Source organism: Pyrgilauda ruficollis, unplaced genomic scaffold, assembly GCF_017590135.1.
Source record: "Pyrgilauda ruficollis isolate IOZ18807 unplaced genomic scaffold, ASM1759013v1 scaffold47, whole genome shotgun sequence".
Classification (NCBI taxonomy): domain Eukaryota; kingdom Metazoa; phylum Chordata; class Aves; order Passeriformes; family Passeridae; genus Pyrgilauda; species Pyrgilauda ruficollis.
Window position 1 is genome coordinate 4,000,125 of NW_024526266.1, and position 24,630 is coordinate 4,024,754.

The window sequence follows — 24,630 nt, forward strand, 5'->3', positions numbered from 1 at the left end:
AAGCCCAGCTGATGCTGCAGGCTTTCCCCATGAAGATCAGCAGTTTGCTCTTTCTAAAGGTGGGATACAGTGCTGGGATGCTCCTACAGGAGAATCCCCCTCCCCCTGCCGAAACGAGAAATTCGTGTCCCCCTCTGAAATTTGAAAATCCACCAGCCAGCTGCAAAAACCACTCCTGTCCCTAATCCTAGGCTCCTAAGAGAAACATGAAACTATGCAACCCATAACTTAACTCGCTCCTTGGGAATCCCAAGCTACAACATTATTTGACGGCATCCCAGCAGAGCTGCTCCCTTCCCTCCCAACCCTGGGAGCTCTGCGGCCCCTCCTGGGGGGACCACGCTGGGCTCAGGAGGTGAAGTAGGAGTTCTGCATGGAGTACAGGTGGTCGATGGGGTTTCCCACTCGTGCCTGGAGTGGCCCTGCATCTGCTGTGCCGAGGAAGCAGTCCCCCAGGTTGCTCAGTGAGGTATCGTCGCTGTCCAGGTCGTGGAAGAGGGGCTCGGCACCTTGGGAAGCAAGGAAGGGACAGGAGGGGTTCAGAGCCTGCTCCAGCACCTCCACAGTGCCTGATGCCCCCAGATTTTTTAGGGATGCCTTAGGATTTCAGCTTTTGTATTTTTCAAATCCAGTACTGCTTTAGTGTATAACTCTGAACTCCATACAGAGTGTTGGCTGCTGTCTTCACATTTTGGTCAGACAAAACAATCCCTCTGGGCCTGAAACTCAAGGACACCCTACAGCCTCAGACCCCAAAGAGTGTAAACAAAAGTGAATTGGGGAGGAGCAAACTGGGGGTAAATGACTTCATTACCTGAAGCTGTAATTAGAGGATTAATCCCTGATATGTAAATGGACCAAACTTATATCTGTCTGAAAAACTCGTGACCATTGTCCATCTTGGGTGTAGCCCCTTGGGCTTTTGACTGCCTTAATGTACCTAAAGGTATTTCAGTAAATACCTGCTTTTATTCTTTTAACTTTGTCTGACCTCTGTTTTTAGGTAAGTCCTAAAAAGGCATCAGTAGCACAAGGCATTTAGGGATGAGGGGACCCCACCACAACCCAGCATCTCTTTGAAGGAGAAGAGAGCATCCCCAGAGCCCTACCGTAGGGGTGCATGTGGTCTCCAGGCATCTGGGGCGGGGTGAGCCCCTGCCGGAAAGGGTCGGAGCCGTAGACTCCCTGCTCCATGCCCAGCAGCTGCTGCGGCGGGGGCAGGGCGGTGTAGGGGTTCAGCATCCCCTCCAGCCCCGTGCCGCCACCGCCGCCGTTCGACTGGGCTGCAAGGTAAGATCAAGATAAGATCAAGTCATTGGCTGATGTTTTTTGGGTGGCTGAGCTCTGCTGCGAAGCCTGGAGAGGGCTGGGAGATGGGGAAACCCGAATTGTGAGGGGGTACCTGAGCTCAGGCGCTGTGTGTTCTGCTGGTCCTGCTGCTGCTGCTGCTGCCTCCTGGCGAGCTTCTTCATCTGGGAGAGAGGAAAGGGAAAAAAACAGAATGAAATCATCCCCTGGCCAAAGCCAGGAGGGAGAGAGCCCCAGCAATGGGTGCTGGCACCCCCTGCACCCACCTTTGCTCGCTGGTTCTGGAACCAGACCTGCACCACACGGACACTCAGCCCCGTCTCTGCCGCCAGCGTCTCCCGCACCTGGAGAGAACAGCAACAGCGGCATCTCTCATTCCACTCAGCTTTTCAGGGGGACTTCAGGAAGGGTCAGATCAGGTAGGGCAAGGCCATGCTCAGCACCCAGGACATCCCCAAGAGCTGGGCATGGGCTCTTCTCCCCGTACCTTCCTGCAGGGCTTGGAGGAGACCTCAAACGACGCCTTGAACGCCCTCCGCTGCTGCGTGGTCAGGATGGTCCGTGGCCTCTTGGGCCGTTTGTGATCCTTCCCGTCCTCAGCGCCCTTCCCCGAGGCCTGGCCCAGCTTGCAGATGCTGTCCTCATCATCACTTTTGCCTAAGGATGAGAAAAAAAGCAGGTCCTTTACAGAAAACAGGCGGCACACATCATCTCCAGCATGGTCAGAATAATCTGAGAGATTTAAAACAAGCTGGTGTTGGTGGGGATCTTGTTCTGAGTATGTGAGAAGCTGAGTTTTGGGAGTGGGGGAGAGCTACTGGCACTTGAAGTCTGTGACTGCTCAGCCAGCAGATGTGTTTTTGGGTTCTTCTTTTCCCCAACAGTCTGAGCAGCTGCAATGTGAAACCCTGGGACAGCTGATTTTCCCTCCATCAGAGCCAGATCTCTGCCTGCTTCACAGGAATTTCCAGCCAGGCCACAGCTGGACACACATCTGGACAGAGAGAGACAGGTCACATCATCCAGGTGAGGGGCCAGCAGTTGTCAAGGACCACTGTGCCCCTGGGGCTGTCCCCCAGCCCAGGTGGAGACAGAGGTTGGGTCCCTCTGCCCAGGCAGACCAGGCTGGGGAGATCAGGGGATGGGTGAGCAGGGATGCTCAGAGAGAGCAGCATGTTAGCCAAGAACCCCTCACAAATACCTCCTGACCTGCTCTACCATGGAGGACAACTCCCTTCAGAGCACAGACTTTTATTCATACATATAAGGGCCACCTTTCTGCCTGTTATTTCCTTCTTTCTGTGGAGTTTTAAATCTCCCTGGAGAGAAACCCAGGGTCTTTGAGCCTTCACCCCTCAGGTACTCACTGTGATGTGCTGCCCCACTGTGTTCCCAGGCACTGGGGTGTATCTCCCCGCTGCTCTCCACCACGCAGGGCATGGAGCCTTTGGGCAGGAGCTGCTCCGGGAAAGTGGACAGTGCCTCTTCCCAGCTCTCCTCATTTACTGCACCTCCCCTGCTGATGACCTTGCTTGCTCAGCCCACGTGGGAAGGGTTGTGATGCAGGTTTGACAGCACCTTCCCCCTGGCTAGCTATAAATCACTTACAGCCTTTTCCAGAAAGCTCCTCCAGTGTTCATCTGGGAATGGCTAATGGAGCTGAGGTGCTGGCTGGATACGGATGCGGGCTCTGCAAGGCTGTGCTTGGCCCAAGTCCATCCCAGGGCTGCCGTGGCTCTGGGATGTACCAGGGAGTGTGAGCCTGGCTCAGGGTAATTCATGGGGAAAACAGGCCAGGTCAAACCCCACAGCAAGATCACACACAGCAGGAAAGTTTCAATCCAACGCCAGCCCAGATGGGAATGAGGAAAGGCGGGAGCAGATCTCCAGGGTGAGGGGAGGCAAAGATCCCAGAGGAGCAGCAAGAATGCTCTCAGGCACCAGTTACCTGTCCTCTCCAGACTACTGGGCTCTCTCCTGGGCTCCAGCCAGGAGACCTTCCCTGTTAGTGGGCAGGGAGAGCTCTTGGTGCTGGCAGTCCCCAAAGAGCCGGGAGCTGGGTCTGGCCCTGGGAACCAGAGCCTTGCTGCTGCTCCAGCTCCCTTCTTACTCCCAGCACACCCATGACATTCCCACACCAACAGGAAGGACAAACTGATGTTTCCTTGCACGTCCCGGCTGAGGGATGCCACACTGGAGCAGTGTAAGAACCCTGATGAGGGGAGACCCGAGCTGTGGAGCCTCTGGTGGCTGATGGGGCTGAGCAGGAGCTCCTGCTGCTGCTGCTGCCTCCTTCCCAGTGCCAGGTCCCTGCTCTGCCAAGCTGCTGGCTTTCCTGAATGCTGAAGGAGTTTAATTTTGGATGGAAAGGCAGAGATTTTTACAAATCGTGGGAGAAGGAATGTCAACTGGTGCCTGAGCCCATCTGCACCCGAGCATGAGGTCAGCACCCCACTCCCCTCCAGCCCAGGAGGAGCAGAGCATGGCAGCCCAGCACGGCAGAGCCACAGGCTCATGGGCTCCATCAGCTCCATGATGCTCAAAACCCCCTCCAAGGGGGAAAACCCGCTCAGAGCAGCCTCTCCAAGCCCTCCCCCCACCAACACCTGCTCCCCAAATCCCTCCCAGTGTCAAAGGGAAAGAAGGAAAAGTGAAGCCGGATTTGGCGGGGTATTACTTTTAATTAACTCTCCCTTTCAAGCCTTTCCCCACTGAGGAGGGGGGAGAAATTAATGAGTGTCTGGGGCTGCCCTGACGTCACCTGGGAAGGGGCCGGGGCGATGGATATTGTGGATATTGTGCTGCGTGCCCCCGCTCCGACCTGCCGGGCCCACATCCCGCCGCCGGGGCCAGGACATTCCTCGCTCGGGAGGATTTAGGGAGAGCAGAAACGTTAGGACGTTTTTAATTGGAAAGCAGGGTCCTCTTTCAGAGGGGCTTGTTTACTTAGGCTGGGCGGCGGAGGCTCGGGGGAGGCAGTAATTGAAGCGAGGGTTTGGGAGATTACAGACAACATATGGCTCGCTTTTTATCTGCGCTTTCTCATAAAGTGGCCCTTGGTGTGCGGCGGCCGGGGGGAGGGAGGGAGAGAGCCTGGGGGGCTTCAAAGCAGCCGGGGGGGGGACAGGGAAGAGGCTGGAGGAGCTCATCACATGCTGCTGGTGAGGGGCATCCGGAGAGGGGACACCACTCTGCATCTCCTGGCACGGCACTGGGGTCTGGGGGCAGGAGAAGCCAGCACGCACTGAGCATCCACCGGGGATGTGTACCTGGGCTGGTCCCTGCTGGGTCATTGTCCCCAGAGCCATGCAACAAAGCTGGGAGTCACCAGAAGCAGACAGGGATTGTGGATGGGACAAGCTATGGGGTCTGTGGGGAGATGGCAGGGGCTGGGACCCCCCAGTCAGAGCCTGCCAGGCCATGTCAGGGGCTTTGGGTTAGGTTTCTGCTCAGCCAAGGGGTTGCCTTGCCCTTTTGACTCCCACACTGGCCCTTCACATCCCTCAGGTCTCAGCTGGAGTTTCCACCAAAATAAGTTTTTCCCCTGGAGGTTTTTGCTAAGCTGAGGCTCTTGGTTTGGCCGGAGCTGCTGGCCCTGGGGCTGGACCACAGGCTGATGAGTCGCTGGGGAGGAAAAGCTCCCCAACCTTTCCCCAAATGCCCTTTTCCCCCACTAGGAACAAACCCAAACCATTGTGGCTGATCTGCTTTCTCTTCCACGTGACATCTCCTCATTGGCTCCTATTTTAACTGAAAAGGGTTTGTATATCCCAGAGAAAAAAATAGTAATTCTTCAATCAGTTAAGGACTTTCCTAGGGCTAAGGGAAGAGCCAGTGCCAGTGGGCTGGATCCTCCTGCACTCCTGCCTCTCCAGCTCCTCCAGTGCTGGACCATCACTCACCAGCTCCCCCCAGCCACCTCCACCCATGGACTCACTCTGATTTTTAAACATCACCACTGTTAATTGCAAGGAAGAAGGACTTTTTTGGCCTGAGCAAGCAGGATTGCAGGGCTCACACATAACCCACACAGCCAGTGCTGCAAGACAGATGGGCTTTCGCTGCAGAGGAGCTCAATATTAAAGAGAAATACAGGCTTTGGGCAATTTTTGCTCCCTATCTCTGAAAACCATCCCCATCCCTTCACAAATCTTCTCCCAGTTACAGCACTCCAGTGACAGAGAGCACCAGGCTTTGTTGTGTCTATGCTTCACACCTTAACAACACACTCCTAATCTTGATTTTTACTTTTTTTTTTAATCCAGTGCTTTGCTCCAGCAGGGAAAAGACATTCCCATTTGCCCTCCCACCACAGCTGCTGGCAATCTTTTCCAGAGCAGAGAATTTCAAAGGTAAATCCTTTCCCTCCACAAAGCAGACTTCTCCCCAGTGAGGGATTTTAAAGGGAACTGAGAGACTGGTGAGGAGCAGGGCTCTGTGGGGATGGTGTTATCCTGAGGATTTCGGCTAGGAGATCATCAGATCATTTCCACCCTCCCAGTCCCCAGCGCTGGGCTTTCTTACTAAATTTGTCTTCCTGGGAAACATTCAGGTTTAATTTGCATTGACTGCAGATAACATATTTTAATGCTGGTCTGATGCCCTGGGCAACCTAACCTGACTGTGACACCCTAGCTGGAGCAGGATGCTGGCCCACTGCCCACTTCCAGCCACAGGGCCACCTCTCCTGCAGCCCCCTCGGCTCTGCAGTGTCCCCACAGTGTCCCCATGATGGGTCAGCAGGCTGGTTCTGCCCATCAGCTGCCTCAGAAGCTGTTGGGGACAAAAGGTTTGCAGACTCCCTGCTGCCAGCTCATGTTTCAGCTCTGTGCCTCAGTTTCCCCTTGTTGTTAAAAGGGGTGACTACAGCAGAAGCAGCTCACTTCTTGTTCTCAGCCTTTTCAGAGCCCCAGGCAGGGACACTGAGGCACAGGGGAGGGACAAAGGTTTAGCCCAAGGTTTAGTCAGTGGCCAGCTCTCCCTGCCACATCCGGGGAAGCTGCACACCCCTTGGGTGCTCTGCAGAGGCCAGGAGCACAAACCCCTCCAGAAATGAGCCTTATCAGGTGGGATGGTCACAGAGCATCCTCCAGCCCTGCAGCCCCTCACTGCTGAGCTCCCTGCTCAAGCCCTCACCACCGAGGTGCTGGAGGATCTTACAGAGCTCATCCTCTCAGACCAAAGGGCAGAAGCTCAGGGCAGCGAGCCCAAACCTCACCTCCAGACCCCGGAGGGGCCTGGGAGCGGGACCAGCCAGGGAGACGCCGGGCGCGGGCGGCCCCTTACCAGAATCCGACAGAGCCGGGCTCACCAAGCTCAGCAGCTCCCGCTCCTTCTCGTAGTCGCCCTTACAGAGGAGCTGCCCCTCCTTCAGCACGAACTCGTCGCCCTTCTGCAGGCGCCGCTCGCAGACGCAGCAGCAGAAGCAGTGCAGGTGGTAGACGCTCTTCTGGGCGCGCATCACCAGCTCGCTGGGCGCGATGGCCTCCAGGCAGCCCGCGCACTTCACCGCGAACAGCCTGCGGGACAAGCGAGAGGACAGCCCGCCGTGACACCCCGCGGGGCTGGGACAAGGCGTGGGGGAGCCACGGTGGGGACGTGGATCAGCACAGCGGCGATGTGTCACCCCCATGGAGCACTGAGGGGCTGGGGACAGCGGTGCTGGCACTGCGCAGTGACAGGGGACGTGCTCTCAGTGCCGCACAGTCATGCAGTGCCAATGGGGTCAACTTTAGTTAGTCAACATCAGTGCTGCTTTTGGGCCAACTTTAGCAGTTTTGGGGCTCACCAAGTGCTTACCATACCTGTGGTCAAGTGATGAAGAACCCGACACCCAGAAAACAAAGGTATCAAACCCAACAGCCCAGGATCCACCACCACAGGACAGCACCAGCCCCACATGAGTTCTGTCAAGCTTACCATACATGTGGTCAAGTGATGAAGAACCCAACACCCAAAAAACAAAGGTATCAAACCCAACAGCCCAGGAACCACCACCACAGGACAGTACCAGCCCCACATGAGTTCTGTCAAGCCAACTCCCCATTGTCACCTCCCTCTGGCTCATGCCGAGACCCAAGGAGATGCTGGAGGCAGCAGTGGAGTCAGGGAGCTCATCTTTGTCTCTCCACAAGCACCAGGAAAAAGTATCCCCACCTCCCTCACCCACAAACCACCCCATCCCTCTGGCCTGGGTCACCCCATCCCCACTTGCACAGGAATGGACACACAGGAATGTCTAATGTATCATAAAAACCACGAATTTCATCATAAATATCATATAACAGAAATCAGAAACACATCAGGAATGTCTAATATATCCCAAAAATCAGGAATTTAATGATAAATATCATATCACAGAAATCAGAAGCACATCATGAATGTCTAATATATCACAAAAATCAGGAATTTCATAATAAATATCACAGAAATCAGAAACACATCAGGAATGTCTGATATATCATAAAAATCTCCAAGACAGCAAATCTGGGGTTAAGGCCAGTGCCAGACTGAAGACTTGATGTGTCAAAAGGAAAAGGAAAAGCTCAGCTTGTTCCTTGACATTGATGTGACAGCGTTTGAGGCATCCCTAATTAAACCGTTCCCAGGTTTCAAGACTGGCTCTAGACTTAAAAGCCAATAATAATAACAACAACAGCAATAACACTTTAGGTTGGAACAGAGCTTTTCTTTCTCCCAGTTTAAATGTCCTTACTGAGAATGATCAATGATTTACAGCTGGGGGAAACTGAGGTGAGAGGAGCAGAGGTGGCAGCATGAGTGCTGGCTTCAGAGGACTTGGAGGAACCTGGAATTAACCTTAGGGCCAGATATTTTCAGTAAATGGGATGACCAACAGAGATTTTTGAAGGTATCAAACCAGAATCTCTTTGCCACACCCAGATATTTGAGTTCTTGGCTCGGACATCACATAGAAAAAACCCCACTTGTTTACCCAGAAATATCTGTGGGAACTGGACATTACTATTCCCCTGTCTTGGTGACTTTGGCCCAGAAAGAGAAGTCAAAAGTCAGCACACATCCTGCAGAGGTTACCTCCGAGCTTTCAACCCCCTTTTTTTTTTTTTCAGCCAGCACAAAAACCCACATAGGAAATGCGCTGAATCAGCCCCGTTCTGACAAGCAGAGGACCAGATATATGCAAAACCCTCACAGGAAAACCATCAGAAAATAGGGATTGTTTGAAAAAGTGCCTATTTCCTCCCAGGTTTTCCCAAACAGTGTTGGCAAGCACAAGGGTCTGGTGCAACACTCTCCCTTTGCCAGCCAAATCCTGGGCACGCTCAGCAAAACGTGGCATTCCCAAAGAAGTAGGAAAGGGGTGTTAAAAAGCTTTTATAAAACGCAATCATCACCACAGAAAGTGGGAAATCATCAAATAACAAGGTTAGGGAGTTCAAATTGCCATTAGTAGCTTTTAATTTTCTACATCCAGCTTTAATTCCCCAAGTTTACCTACAACTGCCTGTCCCTAAGATGTATTTCCAACATCCCTGTGACTGCCCTGCGAAGAGAGGGATGTGCATTCCCTTGAAAGCATCCCTTCTGAAGGGTCATTTTTTTCTTGTTCCAGCTCAGACATACACTGGCTTGAGTTAATATTTCTGTAGTCACTTCATCTTTAATTATGTCTCTTTTATGTCAAAGTGGAGGCTATTTGTATTCGTCTGGCAACACATTCTCATCCTGTTTAAATGATGTTTAAGCCCTACCTGTTGGGATTACCAACTGCTCTCAGTAATAAAACATTGATAAGATATTGCATTACTGCCATCTAATCTCCAGGAATAAATGTGCCCAAAATTTGTTTCCCAGGCACTTATTAGAGAGCCACAAGCCTTTGCCAACCAGGCACAGCAGCACCACCCCAGCAGTGGATGTTTCCAGGCCCAAAGCGTGCTGCACAGCAGGAAGGTGTGAGATTTTGGTAAATGGCTGCCTGATATCAGAGACTTAAGCCATTCCTTGGTTGCTGAATAAATGATTATATTTCCAAAGCAGCTCCCACTGAGGGAAGCCATTCAGTCCAGGTGTCTTTCACTGCCCAGTGCAGGACTCCCCCATCCCTGGGCAATGTGAGCTGCAGAGAAATCCCCATAAAACCTCTTCCACAGTATGAAACCAAAGAGAGCTCCTTACAAACACACAATAAACTGAGACCTCAGGCACTAAAAGGTCACAGGCATTAAAAACACGATCTGGCACAGGTAGTAATGGAGAGAGAGCAAAGGGTCTTGCTGGTGTCTCAACTCCCTTGAGATAAGCCTGTATCCTTGAGATCCAGACTCTAGCAATTAATTTAACATTTTAGCCTGAGTGAGACACACCAGCCTGGATCCAGAGAGGTTTTCCTCCACCTCTGGGACCTTCAGCTGCATGCCCAGCTCTCTCCTGCTTCACTTATAGCATTTTAGGGATGCTTTAGTTCTCAGTAGGGTGGGTTTTTTTTTCCCTTCATAACCTGGAGTTCCAAAGCTACGTCAGGCCTGACTGGCAGCACTGGGTTTGTTTAGCCAGGTGGGAAGCTGGCCAGGATGATTGGGATGCTTGGTGGAGAACCAGGCTGCCACCAGCAGCTCAGTAAACACCTCACTGAAGCACTGACAGTGAGTATTTGTAAATAAACACGCTCAACATGCTCAACTTTAGGAGGAACTGGAACAAAAAGATAGTGATGGGAGCAATTTTTATGACAACACATAGCCTTTTGTGTCTGATCTCAAAAACATTCCTATTCTTGGGGGTTGATTTTTTTTTTGGTTTTTTGTTTGGTGGTTTGTTGGGTTTTTTTTTTTTTAAGTTTAGGTCTCCTTAGAGACAACCTGCAGTTTTGAAGCTGAAAGGGACTGGTGGTGCCTTTCAAGAAAATCTTGTATTTGTATTGTGTTCATCTGGCGGCACATTCTCATCCTGTTTTGAAGCAAAATATTTGGGCATTTCCAAAAGCGCGACATTTCTGGCGGCGTTAGGCGTATCCCCCAGCATGCAGCCCCACTTCTCCATGCCATTCCTCCTTCCCAAAAAAGCATCCCAAACCTCTCACCAGGAGTTTCCCATCCACGCAGCACCACCAAAACCTAAAAAAACACCAACACACGGCCAAAACCACCTCTGGGATGCTGCACCTCCCGATGGCCGGGGCGCAGCGCGGGCAGCCCCGTTTCCCAGCAGAGCCAGCAGCTCCTCTTTCCCCCTTCCTGCGGAGGTGACAGGCTGAAAGGGGCCGTGATTGACGGGCGCTTCCCGGCTGCTGTCTGTCTGCGTGCCCCGCATACAAAGGCGGCCCCGCGGAGCCTCCCGAGGCGGGGACGCCGATATTAAATCCTGATGGACAAATCTCAATCGCCGAGCGTTGGGTTGGGGTGGCAGGGAAGGTGAGGCAGCTCTGCTCCCGTCCCTGCCTGCACCAGGGATGTAGTGAGAGGGGCAGGGGCAGCCACTGAGTGAGCCCACGTTGGCAGCATCCACAGGGATGTTGGGTTTTCCAACACACCTGTGCACAGACCTGCCCCACTCACCCCATGTTGTGATCACGGCTCGGGAGGAGCCTGAGCAGATCCTGACTTGTTGGAATCCTGGATGCTGAGAATTTTAAATTTTCTGTGCTGAAGGGTACAGACCGACAAGAAAATACTAAACTGGCACTGACCAACCTGCCAGGAGGTACTGGGAGCTCCAGCCTGGCCACTCAGAGCCATCTCCAGATGATGAATCCCACCAAGGCCACGATCCTGGTGTGGGGATGAGCCAAGAACCAGGCACAGCCCAAGGGGTGCAGGAGGAGGCTGGCAGTGAATGCCAGCAATGAGCCCCAGGGAGTGAGGACACCAGATTGAGTTGTCTTGGCACTTGGTCATCTTCTCATCCACTGCCACTCGCTGCAAGGGGGGACAGCACCAGGTCCTCGAGAGGCTGGCAGTGGAAAAATGCTGCTTTGCTGTCAACCCTGCACCCGTGGCTTGGGAATGAGCAACTGCCCTGCTGCTGCTGGGCTCACGTCACCCTGTCCCTGCTCCAGCCCTCACAGAGCCAAAGGAGGAGGCAGAGGGCACGGACCATGGTCAGGCAGGAAGGGGATGGTGACAGTGAGGGTATCCCCCAGCTGCAGCCATGGGTCACCCCGTGGATCCTTGGCCCTGGCAGGAGGGTGCTGGCACCACGGGAGCGACTGAGAAAGAGCTGAGTGCATCTCAGCGCTGTGGAGAGCAGGCTGGCACATCCTGGGCATGGGAAGCGCAATCCAGAGGGCAACTCCACACCAAGGATCATCTCCAAACCCACACTGTGTCTCCAGGCTCCCAAGCTGATGGAGTAAAGCTCCCGCAGCCGCCCTCACCTCCCTCCCTGTGCACCCCAAGCCCTCAGGGAGCTCTCTGGTGGGACAGAGGAGGGATGTTTTCCCCGGGGCTCTTCTCCTGACCCTTCCCCGTCTCCCAGCTCCCTCCCCCCCGAGGCGGACAAGTGTTCGCTTTACTGCCTGGCAACGGGGCCGGGGCTAAGCTTGCTAAAATATGAGTGTTTTTTGGCTGGAGTACCAGAAGGCTGCAGTCCTACAGAGAGAAAAAAATTGAGCACTCCATGCCATGGCTCCAGAAAGGGGGAGAATTAGGTTTCACACCGAGCAGGCTGGACCATGGCATTCTTTAGTTAATGCTTAACAAACGCCCAAACAAAAGCAGCCAACTTCGCTGCATGTTTGTAAAATGTATTCTCAGCAGATTCAGGTTTATTGGAGAATTCGCTCGCTCTGCAGCAAGTGGCGTTTTCCTTTTTTTTTTCCTCCTCTTTAATTTCCCTTCTCTTCCCTCCCCCCCAGCTCAAGCCCTTCTCATTCCTGCTGCCTGAATGCATCTTCCAACACTTTGAGGGGACATGGCAACCGAGCTGAAATGGGCTTATTTCACCCCAGGGGCTGATGCGAGCTCGCCTCCATGGCCCTGGGGTGCAAGTTCTCCCCGGGGTTCAGCTGAGCTGCTGCTGCCAACAGGGAAGAGGGAGTCCAAAAAGCCCAGATTTGTCCTCTGGCAGATTCACCCCTCGTGAATCACTGATTCACTTGGCTGGTGGCTGTATGCTCCAAGAGGCTAGGAGAGCGAGGAAAGGAGGAGAAGCCTGAGAGCTTCTCCTATTTTTGGCCTTTCTTCACCTAACCCAGCTCTTTCAGTGTCCTAACCCAGTGGTTCTTCCCCATTCAGCATCCCACTGTGCCATGCATTCTCGGAGAGCCCATCATGGCAGAGGATGCCAAAAAGCACAGCTTGCTCTCAAAGGCAGAGCCAGTGTTGGGGATGGCCGAGGTGCGGAGGAGGGGTCAGCCCCATCCAGGGACCCAGGGACTTTGAAGAGGTTAAATTATGGATTCTGTGCATGGGTGTCCTGCAGGAGCATCCCTGAAGGAGCTCCTGCTCTGATGCAAGCACCTGAGCAGGTCCCATGTTCCCCCCAGAGGACACTGGTGATGAGGGACACGCTGGGGAGCTGAGGCAGAGAGGAAAGGAGGGGCAGCAGAGGAGAGGAGGTTGATGCTGGGCTGTTCAACCCTCCTTCTGCTACATGGGAACCATCCAAGCTTTCCCAGGAAAGGGCACCTTCGCCCCTGACTCCTGGACAGGGTCCAAAAGTGGTCACTTAACACCTCCCAGACCCTCCAGAGACCACAGCAGGGGCACTGCTACAATGATGGGGTTAAGTAAACAGACAAACCAAGCCTTCCCAGTGAGCAGCCACTGCCAAAACACACCAGCAGCCCTCCCTGTGTCCAAGTAAAAGGTGGAGCAAGTGCACATCTTCCAAGGCTGTTCTGTGTTGCTCTATTTCTGATCAAGGACACACTATAACACTTTCACCAACAAGGTGCTACAGCAGCTCTGTCCCCCCTCCAGGAGCCTGATAAAAATCCTCAGCTTGATGGCAGGAGTGACCAGAAAGTGATCTCCTGAGCAAGGCCAAGACCAAAATGCTGATTTTCCTCCCCAATTTCCCTAAGGACCCCTTCTTTTTGTGTCCCCCCACCCTCAATAACAGCATGTCGCATCAGACAGGGACTTGGTCCCATCCCAGCACTGACGACGAAGCACCAGGTTTGAGAGGCACAGGTAGGAGGGGGAGAGGCACGCACAACACCACGTCCAGGCCCAAATGCCATCCCAGTGAAGCCAACCCAAGGATCAGTCCCATCCAGCCCAGAGCCCAGCAGTCCTGCATCCAAGCGATGCATCTCCCACCAAGCTGAATTTTGAGCAGCGACCCCCCTCATCCCCCCCATGCCCCCAAGAAAACAAGGATAATTGAAAAACCACAATATCACTAGTCAAATTTAATATTGAGAGTGAGTGAGCGGGAGCCAGAGGTCAGAATTAATTACACCCCACCATATTTCAGCACGCTGCCGCAGCTCCGTGTCCTTTCCTTGGGGAGCACTGCTTCCATAGAGAGGTCGACAGACATTATTAGAAAGGACTGATTTAAACGTACCCCCAGGAGCTTTTCAGCTTGTCTCTTCAGAGCCTTTGTTTGTACTGAGATTAATGGAGAGGCAAATGATGGAAAAGCAAAGTCACCAGGAGCAAGAGGATGTGCCATTGCTGCCGCCACCACCCCGATTTGGCTGGCTTTGTGAGCGGGGCAGGAATAACCAGGAGAGAAGGAAACACTGTTCATGTCATTCATTTTGTGGATAAAAATGTGAAGATCTTGAAAACTACTCTTTTTTTTGGTTTGTTTTCCAAGAAAAAGATATCCTGGCTGAAACCTCCTGCAGGCTGGCTCTCCTACCCCCTTGGGGATTTTACACACACACTGGTTTTTTGACGTGCTGTACCACCGTGGGGGAAGGAGTTATTTTCATTCTGCTCCAGATTAATGTACTCCTCTTGCAAGTCATTATATTTGTTTCTGATTTTTTTTTAAACCTCCTGTGATGGAAAATTAATACCGACACAAATCAAAATTAACCTTTCTATTTTCCATTCAGATTTTCAAACAGAGAGTTATACAAAACAAACAAACAAACCAAAAAAAAAAAAAAAAAAAAACAACAAAGGAAAGATAGAGCATTCCAATCAAACAGAAATCTCATTCCTTGGGCACAGCCAATTCTTTACTGGTTCCAGCCCTGAACAACCTGATCCACATGCAAGTGAGCCCTGCTCCAAGCAGAAGGAGGACTGAGAAGATTTCCAGTCCTTTCCAGCCCCAACTCCCTTGTGACGCCACAAATTCACCTCCACCTTTTACCAACAGGTTCAAAAAGGGACCAGGCAAATCCAGGGGACTGAGTGCAACACCTGCCTGGACCCACAAGTCCAACCTCACCTTTAGGACCCCCCAAATCCCAAATCCCCCACGGCTCCCCGGCCTTGCACGGCTTTCCTGGAGCATCCCCACTGAGGCCAATGCGGGTGCACAGGGTCCAGCCGGGAGCCTCGACTGCTCCCGAGTCTCCTAGGCTACAATCAAGGCTTGCCTTTCCCTTTATTAAACAGAAACCCCACGTTCCCCCCAAGGGCTCTGGGAGCATCCAGGGATGGGGCTGCAGGAGCTGCCGTTTCCCAGGCGTTTAACATTCACCAGGGGTGTTTGCGCCGACGTGCCGACGCGGCAAATTCTCATTAGGAGGCGGCCAATATCCTGTGGAGCTTCCCGGCGCTCCGGTGGCCATAAAAATCGCTCGGCTGTATAAAAACCAAACAGAGTAAACTCACTTGGACACAGGGAGCAGCTGCTTCGGAGCAGCTCGGCAAACAGAGATCGGCGGGAGCGCACCGGGCGCTGCCGGCAGGGAGATAGCGCTCTCCCGCCCCGCTTATTTCTTGCCTTATCTTTTATTTCCCTCACCCTCGCACAGGGTTTTGCATAAATATCATCTGCGTGTGTTGTCAAGTTGTTGGGAAGGGGTTGAGGGTTTGTTGGGTTGTTTTTTTCCTCCCCTCAGCAGCATCTCCACAATGGGAAGCAGCTGCTGCGGCTAACGGGCTGCTCCGGAGCAAAAGCTGCGCTCGCATGGAGATATCTCAGAAGAATCATCCTTCATACATAGCTCCGTGCACTAGAGAGCACTATAACATGTGTTTCCATGAAGTTTGTTAACTACTCGGCTAAACAAGCGTGCTGGAAATGCCAGAGGAATATGCTCTGGAATGAGTGGAAATACTCGTCTGAAAAGACATTAAATTTAAGCCATCTTTTTTTCCCCCCGCCTTCGTAGCTCTGCTGAGCTCATGTTGCTGCTCTCTCCTGGTGTGTGCTCTCAGGATGGGGTTTAGGGAGATGTTTGGGGTGTGTTTTGCAGCCTCGTGGCACTTGAGACAGGGATGAGATAACAGATGATGGTACATGGGGGGCGTTCCATGCCATCAGTGGTCTGTGGATGCAGAGGCAGAGCCAGTCCAGCAGCTCATCCTCTGTGATCCCTGCAAGAGACCTGAATCCAAAATGACATCTCACATGTGGAAAATCAGAGCTCTGCCTTTCATGAGCCTGAGCATCAGCTTTTGAGAGGTACAGAGCATCCTAGAGGGGCTCAGTCTTACAAGAGTCTTATAAGAGCAATAAAACCTCGGGAAAATTTGACTATGAAGAGTTCAAAATTTGCTTGAGCTTCCCTAGAGCTTTTTCCTCTTCAGTCTGAGGAAGTTCACATTTTTAGCCAATGCTCTCTTGAAAATTCAGTAATCCACCAACGCAAATCCAAACCTCTTTTTGATTTCTGTGTAGTGAATGCATTTCAAGGTGATTCCAGTACCCCCCAGAAAAGGCTCTAACTGATGCCAGTAAATGACAAGACATCTCATATCCTGACACCTATCAGAAGGGTCAATATCCATCACTGGGGGAAGATGCTCAAAAGGCTCCAAAGTGGCCTAAAGATGCTCAGCAAAGGATCTGGTCAAGAGCTTCCCCATAAAGTTACTTTCCTTTGCTCTACTTGCTCTATTTTATACTTGCTCTATTTATTTTTATACACACATATATGTATGAAAATATATACATACGTATACATGTGTGTACATATACATGTACACATGTATGTGTGCATGAGGTATTTTTTTCTGAAAAATCTTAGCTTTACACAGAGATTTTTAAATTCAGCCATGAGCCTAAGTTCAAGTCACACTGCAGGGCTGTGCCCAGGGATGCTGAGCCATCTGGCAAAGAGGGACTCGGGTGCTTTGCTCCATCCAGCCAAAGCCCTGGCTGGATGCCACCTCACCACTCCTGACCTAAAATGTTTTTCTGAAGCTTTTTGATCTAAAAAAAACATTTTTTTTTTCCCTTAACCATTTGGATTTTCACACCAAGGAGTGTGGAGGCACCAGAATGTCCTTCCAGACAGGAGCTATTGATGCTCTTTCCCACACACGCCTCACATCCCACAGCACCCACAACCCTCCCAGTGTGTTCTCATCACCAGAGAAGGCTGAGCAGGGACATGGCAGCAAAGAGCAGAGACCCCTACAAGAGGAGCCAAGGGTGCAGGGACACCCCTGTCCCCTGTGCCACCACTGGGTTAATGCCATAGTCGTAGCTGCAGGGGTACAGGGACAGTGCCCAGCTTGCCAGGCTACCTGAGACAGGTCCCAGTGCTGTCAAGGCAGCAGGATGAGCTTTTGATGAATTAGATGGCAAAAGCAAACATGCTTTCTCTAGGAAACAGGTTCCTGCCACTCGTCTGCTCAGGGTTATCGCAGCATCGGGGGCAGCAGCCCTTCCCAGCAGCCTCCACCGGCCGTGGAGGCAGGATATTACTTTGTTGCTTATTCATTTTATTGCTTCTCCTTTCTAAATATTTGCTTGGCAGGGGAAGGATTCCCTTTACACCGTATCTGTTCTTACAGGTCAATTGAATTTCTGGCGCTCTCAATCCCTCTTTCCCTCCAATTGCATTTGCAAAACAAATATTGATTGTACCAATTAGCTGCGAACCCCTCGCAGAAGATATCCCAACACCTTCATTCAGGAGGAGGCTCTCCCAGCCAGTGGATGTGCCACTGGGATGGAGCCCACTGCCGGAGTGGCAATGCCACAAATTCCACCCCCAGCAGCCAGGAATGTGCCCAGGTAGGAGGCTGGACCTGACCAACTGAGAGGTTCTTGCCAAATCACATCCTTTAAATGAAAACAATTAAAAATAAAGGTTTTTCAAAACGTCTTTAGGGTTTGCCTGTGCAGTGCTGGGCTTTTCTAAGCTGCCTCACCAAAAGCAACAGGCGCATCCAACCTGAGCACCCAAGCACACTTCATCACACTGATTTCACTGCTCTGGGTTTTATCTGAGACTTCCTTCAAAGGTTTTGTGAAAATCTACAACTGCCACAGGGAGAAATTAAAGACACCTCGGTGGATAAAACAGCCTTAAAAGCTTGCTGGGTTTTGCTCTGATGAAGCCTAAACAAACGTGAAGAGAACAAATGAGATGACTAGATTGCACAGCCACGGCGGGGATCCTCCACCCTCACACGCAGAGCCACCAGCCTTTGGTGACTCCCATCTTCTGCCAGCTGCCACAGCGATGCCAGCCCTGGTGTCCCTCCAGCAGGAGCTGTGACACAGCCCCACAGCTCCCAACCCACCGGTGGCCACTTGCAAAGCGTTCAGAGCACACTGTTAAATGTGTCCTGCCTGTGTCAAAAGTCACAGCCCAAGGCAAAGGCACAGGGGGTGACGGATGAGCTGATGGATGAGCCATGGAGGTGGGACACGGATCACCAGGACAGGGGATCACCCTGCTGCAGCAGTGCACTCTGGGCACAGCCAGCCACTGGTCCATCCCAGTGAGCATTCCCAGGCTGCCAGGGATGCCCAGCTTTGAAAAAGCCTCTTTTCCCAGGTGACACCCTCAAAGCAATGCTGCAAATCCAAGAAAGCAGGGAAAGCTCACATTCCCCTCCACATCCCCTGCAGCCCAGATTGCCCAGCCAGCCCTGGAGTGCAGGACTGGCCCAGCATCAGGGAGAAATGCTTTTCCTCCCCAAAACAGGGATACTTTTTTCTCCCCATTTCTCTGAATCACAGCTGGGTGAGCTCAGGTTCCCACTGAAGCTCTGGGGTAAAATGAGACAAGAAGACAGAGCAGGACCCCCCACACCAGGCCAGGGCACAGGGCCGGGTACCCACAGGGGGTCAGGTCACCCCAGCAGGCTGGGCTAAGGCCAGGACAGAGCTGTGGATGTATGAGATGCTGACACACAAATGTGAGCTAGCCCCATCTGATGACAGCATGCACACATCCAGCATCCCGGGGTGGAGGGTGGGAAGCAGATGCCTGGTTAGAGAAAGGAGGCACCAGCCACAAACCACTCATGCTCCTCTGCAGCTTGGACAAGCATGAGGCTGTTTGGCTCCGTGTTTTGGGGCCAGGCCCACGTCTCTGGTTTAAAGCAGCTGAACTGAGCCCAAAGTCTCATTGAGTCAGCCTGCCTGGAGCTGGTTCTGCCACCAGGCTGTTTTCATCCCAACATGAAGCCAATGTTCCCTTTTGTGGCTACAAGGAACTCAGGGCCAGAGAGAGGAAGCAGCCCCGAGTGCTGCCAGCTCCCAGCATTTCACTTGAAATGGGTGACAGCGCGTGCTGGAGGCCCTGTGCCCCCATCTTTTTTCACTTTTCCCCTGATACCACCTCCCATTTTAAACTGATCTCCATGGGCTGCACCAGGAATGGGAGCTCTCAGGCTGGCAAGTCCCACCAGCTTGGAAACAACAATGCAAAGGCAAAAAGCTTGGTATTTACCCTCAATCCATGTCAAATGACACGATGGGCAAACCAAGGTCAGGAGCAGTAATTTGTTTTGCCAGCCTGTCTCCTGGACGGAGCAGAGGCAGCCTGAATCCCCCTCCCTCGCATTAAGCAACACGTGTGCCCCATTCCCTGCTGGTGGCATCCCTCAGAAGACGTCACCATGTCACCTCCCAGCCCTGCTGAACCCTCTAAAGGTCAGCACCAAAGGCATGTCCACCACATATGGTTATTAGTCCTCCGTGGGTCCATCCATCCCTCCACTACAGCTGGGTGAACAATTCACAGTGCATAAATTTATCTAGCAGATCTCAGCCCACGTGCTGTTTGCTAACAGTCTGTAGAGAGGCTATATTTTATCCCTTTGGGTTTCTTGGCCAGCATTCAAGCTCCTGACCCTGATTTATTCGCAATCGGTCAAGAGCCACATTTCATCTCCGCAGGCCACGTCTGCACGGAGCTATTCGGAGCACGCGGCTCCGTGTCCCACAGCAGAGCCAGGACACCTCGCCACAAGGCAGCCCCAGCTCTCTGCAGCACCTCCACGAGGTAACCAGGGGGTTTTGTGTTCAAAAATAGGCTCTGCGGGGGCAAACCTCGCCCGCTGAGAACAGCGGGGCCGGAACAAGCCGCACCTCCCGTGCGCACGAAGGCGGTGAGAGCTCCAGATGCCGGCCGGGCTGGCTCCCCGCCTGTCCTCGTCCCATCTCCCCATCTCCTGGCCTACCTCTCTGCCTATTTATAGGCATGGGAGACCTTTGCACAGTGCCCCAGCAGCCAGAGGGTAGAGTGTATAGGCGGGATGGCAAATGCCAGCCTTCGACTTTCCAAAATCCTTTCCCTTCTGCCTCCCAAGGGAGCTGCCAGGCAGAGCCAGTCATGACCCTGCCTTTGAGACAAAACCTTGGGACCAGCTAGGAGGTGTCTCTCAGAGCTGCACCCATCACCAGCATGGCCCTGGGGGGTTTATAAAGCACCCTGGGCTGGGTCTCAGCGAGTCTTTGACAGGGGAGAAATCTCATTCACACACGTGAGCATTCCTCTGTGAAAACAAACCAAAAGGTGATGGGAGAGGCACAGAGGAATCCACAGGATTCAGGGAAAAACATTGAACCATCAGGGTTAGTACTGCGAAGGATCAGGGGGAGCATCAGCCCTATCTGACATCTTCATTGGCAATTGCAATTAGGGACTAATTACCATGTTAATAACATTCGTAGAAGATAATAAACTGGAGAGGATGGAAAGGAGCAAAGCAATCTGAAGGGGACCCTGGAGAGATTTAAAAAAAAATAACAAAGGAAATTCAACTTGGAAAATTGCAGCTTCTGCAGTTCAGGGAAAAAACATCCGGAGCAGATGCTGCGGGAGGAGGAGGAGGAGGAGGAAGGCGGGAGCAGGGAAGCAGAAAGAGGCTCGGTGTGGGAGCACAAGGGAAGGCAGCCCCCTGCTTCCCTGTGAGCAAGGTCTTGGGGTGGGAGGAGAGAAGCTTGCATGGCTTCACCCGGCAGTGGGAGAAGGAGCAGCACCTCACGGTGGCAGAGCATCCTGCTGGGGTGGCTTTCTCGTAGGAACAAATAATATAAAAAATATTATCCCAAGCAGAACCACTGAATGAAACTTGGCTTCGCCTGGAGCTGTTTCCCCTCACACACACTGCACAGACACCTCCTGGCTCCCAGGTGGATTGGTCACACATGGGAAGGTGAGAGGTGGCAGAGCTGTCACCTTTCCCCCAGGTGGGCAAAGCCAGAGGACAGCAGTCGGTGTGTGGAGCATTCATGCTACAAAAGGAGAGCCCCCACACCCCAGCTGGACATTGAAGCAATTCCTCTCCTCCTCTGCAGAGCTCACAGTGCCTCCAGCTCCCAGTGCTCAGCCTCTCTGGACCAGCATGATGTGCCACATGTCCCTGTTCCCTGTGAGGCTAAAGCCCCCCGGTCCCCTCTGTCCCAAAAACCCCCAGATCTGCTAGTGAAAACTGCCCCAGGACTGTCTGATAGGACATGGGACACGGGTGGACCCTTTGGGTGGCACACCTTGGTGATTCCAGTCCTGGCTACACTTAATAGCGAAATGGATAGAACTGTTTTCTTGTAACAAAATCCTGTAATTACTCAAATGGAGCATTTACAAAATGATGTAAGCAGAGTGCCTTTCTTACAGGGATCCTCACAGACCTGCACCTCCTGGCACAAACCATGTGGGAGCAAAACCAGGCAGGATGCAGGCACTCACAGTCAGGAGGGTGGTGGGGATGGAGGGTGGCAGCCTCTCTCACACTGCTCTGGGTGTCCTGGGAGACACAAAGAACACTGCATGAAGCACTCCTCCAGCAACAATCTCCACCTCTCCATTCCCATGGCAGGAGGGACTCTGCCCATCCCCGAGCTGCAGAGGGGGAAGAGGAGAGCTCCTGACCTTTGCAGCTCTGCTGCACCAACAGCTCCTTGTGCCAAACAAAAAGCAATAGCCAGCAGGACTGCAGGAAAGGGCTGGGCCCATTAAACCCCTCTTCATCCTGAGACACAACTGCTCCTCTGCCTCTCAGCTGGAGCCCTACACCTCCAAACTCCCTAGCTGGGCATCCCTGGGAGTGCCTGTCTCCTCTCCCAGTGCCTGATAATCCAGGCAGACCAACCAGGACCTGAGTCACTGTCACTTGTCCCCACTGCCTGGCGACAAGGAAGGTCACACCAGTCGTGTCACGGCGTCTCCTCCAAACAGCTGCTGTCACCCCGGAGGTCTGAGCACTCCTGCCCTCCCCTGGAGCATTTGGAGGGTTTAAAAGTACAACCAGTTCAAAGGAAAGCCCAAATTCTAACCCACAGGACCAGTGCTTCAGCATGCAAGAACTCTGGACTGTGCAGCTGCCCCACACTGGGAAGGGGCAAGAGTTTTATTGCCCAAAGGGGAACTGAAGTGGTTCCTGATGCTTGATACTTGGAGGCAGTCAGGGAGGAGGGGAGAAGCTTTTCCATGATTTGTGGGCTGTTCTCAGGCTGACCCTGCTGCCAGGTCTTGGGCAATTTGATGACTTTTGTTGCAAACTGGAAGAACAGGAGACATATGTGAAGGAGGAAACTTGCATTCCTCTCGCCTAAGAAATCCCTTCTCACTTTCCCCCAAATCACACATACACCCAATCCCAGCCTCTCTGGGCTGGCTTGGACACCAGCTCCCTCCCACACCCAGATGACCTACTCATCCAGAAATGGCCAGGGCCTGTGGCTGGGGCGTTATCCTCTCCTCCTTCCCTTCCCATGTCCTGCCTGCTCAGCCCTGCTGACAGCCAGGGCAGGCAGGGGAACCCTTCACCTTCCACTGCTGAGCCAAGCAATGGAAAACACCAGAAAAAGACAGCCTGTTCCAGCAGCATCAGTGCAAAGGGAACCCCAGGCCCCCAAAATTCACCCCACCCCTCCAGAAGCTGCATGCCAAGCACCTCCACACCTCCTCCTCCTCCTCCAGAGATGTCTCCAGTGGCTTGCAAACATGGATGTTGTATTTCTCTGTCCCTGTTCCCAGAAAAAAAATCCACACCTGGCACTCTCTGCCTCTAGGAATGGTGATCCCCCAAGCCAGGCAGGGGTGTGACTCCCTGGGTGGTTGGACACAGCCATGGACGTGGCACACCAGGCCACCGTGGCTTTATTTCTACAGCACCTCCCCATCCCAGGCGACTCCTCTGTGCCTGGAAGTCTTCTGTGGGATGCAGAGGTGGGAAAGGCCTCACACCACGCTGAACACAGCAGTGGCATCACCACCTCAGGCCACAGGGCCCTGCAGGGGCAGGCAGGAAGCCAAAGCCAGCCCCAGTCCCTGTGGAAGCCTGCAGGGAAGGAATGCACCGGGAGGAAAACCACCTGAGCAGGGACAGAGCCCAAATCAAAGCCACACTGAGCCCTGGGGTAGGGAACCAGCTGCTGACAGATCCTCCCTGCTGATTTCCACAGTGTTACCTCTGAAGCCTAATGAAAATCTTGGGCTGATGCCTCCTGGGGTGGCAGTGTCAAGAGTGCCGGCATGGACAGGTCCCTCCAAACCACCTCCTGAGAGGGGGAAAGGAAGGGACTGCTTTCAAAACAAGCATCACAAGGTAATTCCCACCTCTAACTACGTATCACAGAAAGCATCTACGCTTTGGAGGCTGATTAAAACCTGCCTCCAAAAGAAAACCCAGTCCCCCAGGGCCAGTCCTGCCGTCCTGGGGAGCTTCTCAGGGGTGAAAAGGTGAAGCTGGGACCTCACAGGAGAACTGTGGGGAAAAGCCCAGAGTCTTGCTGGGTTAAGCAAGACCCTGCAATCCAGCCACGGGGCGTTTGCCTCTGCAATCCTGGCTTTGCAAAGGGTTCCCAGGTCCATTTAACACAGCAAGACAGAAAATTGGACACCAAGGCCTGCTCAGTGCAGGGAGAGCCACCCTGCTCCAAGCCCATCTTGCTGGGGCCTCCTGAATTTCCTTTCCACCCCCTTTTAAATGGAGAATAAAGACAAAGCTCAAGCTCAGACCCAGATCAAACACAACGTCACATGTGCTCAAGAAGGAAGACCAGCACTAGAAGCAGAGCACAGTCCTCTCACACAGACTTTTCCATCCCCACTTCCACACCCAGCTGAACATGGGGCTTCCCGGCTGGGGTGGGACTCCTCTGGGTAAGAGCAGAAAAAGCTCCGGGGTGGATCCCACCATTTCCTATTTCAGGAAGGCCAGAAGCCCTTTGAACTCTGTCCTACTGCTGGAGAGAGTGAAGTGCAAAACCACACACCCCAATGCTGATTTAGACTCACACCTTCCCCAGTGTCACTGACCTGTCTGTGTGCCAGGCAATTCCACAACTGATGGACAAGTGGGATGGGATGTGCTACAGCAACGTTCACAGGCAGACAAATATCAGCCACTAGATTTGGTCTTTCAAGCCCCAGTGCCTTGCCCCAGGCAGTCAGCAAGACTATTATTAGGACTGGAGGCAGCCTGGCCTCTGACTGCTTTCCCTGCAAGCGCTGCCCCACGGAAGGATGTGTAATTCCCACCACGGCACCCTCATTGCATAGATATTGGATTTGGTTTTGGGAAATATTTTTTTTTTTTTTTTTTTTTTTTTTTTTTTGCTGCAGGCGAAACAGCTCCTTTCCCACACCTGCCCTTTCAAATGAGAGCGGTTTAACACTGTTTGCAGAGCTAAAAAAAACACCCAAACCATCGGCATCCCTAAAGCTGGCCCGGCCCCATCCCTCCGGTGCAGGGAGGGCTGAGGAAGAGCAAGGCAGAGGAGGTAGCAAGGAAATGAAAGGAGTTGCTGGAGGGGGGAGGCAGCAAACAGCCCCACGTGCCAGCAGCTCCCTGAGAAATAGCTCAGCAGCCCCATCCCCGAGCTGGGGAGCTGGCAAAGAGGGGCTGGGGCCCCCCAGAAACCTGCAAGCAGCCCCAGGACAGCTCATGGCAGGAGAGGAGAGATGCACTATACACCAGATAGGCACCATCCCCCTTGCTCCAACAGGTAAATATCTTCATGAACCATCCCCCTGAGCTGGGCTGAGCTCAGCAGAGGCACAGGACCACCCAA

At 52.9% G+C, this 24,630-nt stretch overlaps 1 protein-coding gene across 1 annotated transcript in view; it reads right to left on the reverse strand.

The window, feature by feature from the left end:
• Positions 1-288: 288 nt before the first annotated feature.
• LMX1A (LIM homeobox transcription factor 1 alpha) overlaps positions 289-24,630 on the reverse strand; it is a 41,663-nt gene continuing 17,321 nt past the window's right edge. The window contains exons 4-9 of the mRNA XM_041479028.1: positions 6,595-6,827; positions 1,796-1,965; positions 1,575-1,652; positions 1,403-1,472; positions 1,110-1,283; positions 289-509 (exon numbers count right to left, since the gene is read on the reverse strand). Of these exons, the coding sequence (XP_041334962.1) occupies positions 349-509; positions 1,110-1,283; positions 1,403-1,472; positions 1,575-1,652; positions 1,796-1,965; positions 6,595-6,827 (886 nt within the window). The 3' untranslated portion in view covers positions 289-348. The remainder of the gene's footprint in view (positions 510-1,109; positions 1,284-1,402; positions 1,473-1,574; positions 1,653-1,795; positions 1,966-6,594; positions 6,828-24,630) is intronic.